Source organism: Frankliniella occidentalis, unplaced genomic scaffold (assembly GCF_000697945.3).
Source record: "Frankliniella occidentalis isolate FOCC.00 unplaced genomic scaffold, Focc_3.1 Scaffold98, whole genome shotgun sequence".
Lineage (NCBI taxonomy): Eukaryota > Metazoa > Arthropoda > Insecta > Thysanoptera > Thripidae > Frankliniella > Frankliniella occidentalis.
The window spans coordinates 206,928-211,086 of NW_026267227.1; the positions used below are offsets into that span (position 1 = coordinate 206,928).

General features: G+C 53.6%; 1 protein-coding gene across 2 annotated transcripts in view; it reads left to right on the forward strand.

Moving 5' to 3' along the window:
- The window catches only part of LOC113215353 (lathosterol oxidase), a 5,470-nt gene extending 1,859 nt beyond the window's left edge, over window positions 1–3,611 (forward strand). The window contains exons 1-5 of one of the 2 annotated variants that reach the window (XM_052269652.1): window positions 256–322; window positions 1,856–2,046; window positions 2,358–2,790; window positions 2,881–3,053; window positions 3,284–3,611. In XM_052269652.1, coding sequence (XP_052125612.1) covers window positions 271–322; window positions 1,856–2,046; window positions 2,358–2,790; window positions 2,881–3,053; window positions 3,284–3,493 — 1,059 coding nt within the window. In that variant the 5' untranslated portion in view covers window positions 256–270 and the 3' untranslated portion in view covers window positions 3,494–3,611. Of the gene's footprint in view, window positions 1–255; window positions 323–1,855; window positions 2,047–2,357; window positions 2,791–2,880; window positions 3,054–3,283 lie in introns of those variants that run through there. The other variant, XM_026434970.2, reaches the window with a different exon arrangement.
- The last annotated feature ends 548 nt before the right edge of the window (window positions 3,612–4,159 follow it).

Genomic DNA, 4,159 nt, shown 5'->3' on the forward strand with positions numbered 1-4,159 from the left:
GGGGGCCTCGGCGGGGACCTCAGAGGAGGTCTCGGTGGAGACCTCGGCGGGGGCCTCTGCGGGGGCCTCGGCGGGGACCGGGGCCTCGGCGGAGACCTCGGCGGGGGTCTCGGTGGGGGCGCGTGCACCCGGCTGGGGTTTATCAGAGGCCGGACGCACTCTGGGCACGGCAACATGACCCCCAGCCCTTTCGACGTGGACGTGGCGGGGAGATAAAATAAAAAAAAAAACACGCCGAGCACCTCCTGATTGTATAAGGAGGAGGGCCGCATGGGCACGTCAACAACTGCTGGATGGTTTGGGAGGCGAAAACGAGCACACGGTAAACCCACATGCATTGTGTTGCTGCGCATAAACTTGCAGAATTTCATACAGCCATAATATTACGCACAATTTTATGAATGTGTACAGTTTCTGCGTAATTATGCACAATTTGTACATAGGTATGCATAAAATTTGTGCATACTTATGGTTGTATAAAATTCTGCATGTTTATGCACAGCGCAATGCATAAGGGTTCAACGTGTAGTAGTAGTTGTTCACTGGTAAAACAAGTGAGCAAATATTGCACACTTAAATGTGTAACTGATGATTTTGCACATTGCATGGTGTTTAACTGACCTGCTCACTTAGTAGTGTGCAAACACTAGTTACCAAAACGTAAACAAAACGTCTAATGTTTGCACAGCAATTGACGTCTAGTTCAGTTCAACATCATGAAGTGTTTAGTTTTTGCACATCATTTGGTGTGCAACTTTCTACATTTGTATTACCGGTGTTGTTGTGCGGATTCAGGGAAACAAATTCACTCTGGAAACTTTTTTGGTGTGAGGCAGTCTTACACCCTTTCATTTTGGTGCAGTAAGAAAGCGGAGTGTCCTGAACCTTTTTTGGTGCGAGAAACAACTGAATACCATACCGAATGCAGGCGTGTGAGTGGGCTTGCCTACCGTCGCTCACCGCGGTGCCTCATGGCTCCGCGCGAGTATGCAACCCTGCCCGCACGCCTGCATCCGGTACAGTACAAGCAAAGTAAAGGAAGGCGTCTGTGGACTGTGGACCACCCTGTTCTGTGTCTCACACCAAAAGGTGTAGACACACCAAAAGGTGTAGACTAGGAAAACACAAGTGTGTGAATCTCGCAAGGTGTGTGAACGACATTCGTACACATGGAGGTACGAAAGTGTGTGTTATTGGAAAATTCACACCTCCACTCCCTCATGTGTACAGAAGTGGGCGTTCACCCACCTGCAAATGTACGACATCACACACCTTTGGCGTTTCCAGTGGGTATGACACTTTGCAGGTGCTGCACCAGGTTAAGGCGCGAGACTGGATTCAAAGGAGTGCATTTGGTTGGACTAATCAACCCGCCCGCTGAGCCCTTTGGGAAGGCCACTCGGGCGTCCGGCAAGGTCGTTTCACAGGTGCAAGCACTACAGCGCCTATCTTGCCTACGGACTTATCGTGTTCCCCGGCGTGTTTTTCTTTTTCCTTTTCTTTTTTTTTGGTAGGGGCGGCGAGATAAGCGGATGTCCTTTGGTCGTGAACTTGCACAGCAGGCGGCGTGTGCTGTGGGGACTGTGGGGGCGTCGCAGATGATTGAAATGTGACAGCGGGTGGAGGTTCGCCGATCACGTGGCACTCCGGAAAAAAATGTGTTCCATTCTAGAACACGTGAAAGAAAATTACTTGTTTGGAGGGGGGATAGGGGTTGAAGTACGAACACTTGTATCTCTAAAACTTTAAGGCGAATCTCGAAATCAGGGACATAGTTTTTAGGGCACATGCTACCGTCCCCAGCACTGTAAAGAGTACAAAAATAAAAACAGTTGTTTCGTGTCTGTGGCTCTAGGTGACTGGTTGGTGATCCTGGTGCACCTGCGGCGGCAGCTCGGCCTGAGCACGGTCCCGGACGAGGGCCTGCCCACCGCGACCACGCTCCGCGTCTTCCTCGAGACGCGCTTCAAGGACTTCGGGAGCTTCTGGATCTGGTCCACCATCGTCTCGTACGGACTGTACTTCGGCATCGGCGGCTTCCTGCATGTACGTATACTATCAAGGCTGTCACTTGTAGCGCCCCACTTTCGTGGTTGACTGTACTGCTGGGGCGCGGTACTGACTATTGATAGGGCTGGAAGCCCTGGAAAGGTTCCGGAAAATTTCCGGAAAATTTCTGGAAAAGACGGAAAATTTCCGGGAAAAAGTGAAAATTTTTCCAGACGTTGGAAAGTTTTCCGTTATTTTCCGTATATTTTCCTAAAGTTTTTCCAAATTTTCCGGAAAATTCGGGAAATTTCCAACCCTAACTATTGACATACAGGCGTCACTCAACACCCCTCTCTTTCTGCCTTCAGTGGTACTTCTACGTGCGTCAGCGCGAGAGCGCCAAGGAGTGGAAGTGCCAGCCCAACTCGTGGCTCAGCACCGACCTCGAGCTGCACGAGATCAAGGTGGGCTCGCTGTCGCTGCTCGTCACTGGGACCTTCTCCTCCATCCTGGCCTGCTGGATCGCCAACGGCGGCTGGAGCTCCGTCTACTACGAGTGGGACGCGTACGGTGCGGCCTGGTTCTTCCTCCAGGTCCCCGTCATCTTCATCTACCAGGACTACGTGACGTACCTGCTGCACCGCGCCTACCACACGCCCTGGCTGTACAAGCACTTCCACAAGCTGCACCACACGTACAAGCACCCCACCGCCTTCTCCGTCACCGCCATCCACCCGGTCGAGGTCCTGCACATCCAGATGACGCTGTGCTTGCCCTTGTTCGCCTTCCCCGTGCATTGGGGTGAGTCCCCCTGTTGATCGTGCCACGCTGCTGCTGAGGTGTTGCTTTCATTGCTATTTTGGTAAATAATGAATGAACATGCCCTTTCAGCCCCGTTCTACGCGATCGTGATGTACACTTACTACCACGGCATCATTGACCACTCGGGCATCAACTTCAAGGCCCACTGGTGGCAGCCCTGGCAGCCGGACGCCATCTTCCACGACAACCACCACCAGTACTTCCACGTCAACTTCGGCTTCAACTGCTGGATGTGGGATAAGGTGAGTGCTTGCATGCCAGGAGTCCCTAGTCGGCCGGCCAGACTCTGGTGGTGGCCGCCATTGAGCGACCCCCCCGAGTTGACGCGAGCGGGGAGCGTTGCGCCCGTCGCACTGGGGCGCTCTGGGCGGGCCTCCAGCCGGACACAGCTGCTTGGCGGGCTGGCCCACCCGGCGCGTGGCAGGCGCTACCAGTGGCGTCTCTCTCACTCTGACTCTCTCTCTCCCCGCAGCTGCACGGCACGTACCGGCGCAAGGACCGCGTGTACACCGAGGAGACGTTCTACGGGCGCGGCAAGGCCGTCGCCGAGGCCACCCAGGAGGAGATCGCCCAGGACATGAAGGAGAGGACCTCGGAGAACCCCAAGGCGTACCGCAACGAGCACATGGAGTTCGCCCTCTCCGCGGAGGACGTGAAGAGCATGAAGCAGAAGAGCAACTGACTTGGCTGCTCGCCACTCGTGCAGTGATTGTAGACAGTATGTGACATCGCCAAAACCAAATACTTTTATGTTTCGCACTCGCATTTGAACAGAAATAAAAGAGTGTGTTTTTTTTTTTTTTGTAATTTCAATTTGCTCATGTATTTCACCCGACATCAATAATTTACCAAAATTAATCCTGTGGCCCCCAAACTGTAAACAGCAGAGGCCTAGGGCTGGTCGGGAGTCGAACCCCAGACAGTTTCAGCTGCCACAGAAGTGAAGGAGATAAAATATATATCTGCCCTAGCCGGGAGTCGAATCTCGGGCGCGCAGTTTGACACGAGCACGATTTAGTGCGCTCGGCCGCCCGCCCGTCTTCTCCACTTCGAATTCAAAGTCGGTCCTGTATTACGGGAGACAAGGAGCGACAGCGACGCCAGTCAGCGACAGCGTAGAATGATTCGTTCCCTGGAGCGCCAATCCGTGTCTCGCCTCTATGGCTCAGTCGGTAGCGCGCCCGCTCAGAGCGCGGGAGGTCGGTGGTACGACTCTCCGTGTGGCTGAAATTTTTCTCAGGCCACCAAATTTCAAATGGACTTCAAACCCGTCATTTCACCACGCCTCTCTCGTGGAGTTCCGATGGCGTAGTGGTTACCATTGTTGGTGGCACTGCGTCATAGGTGG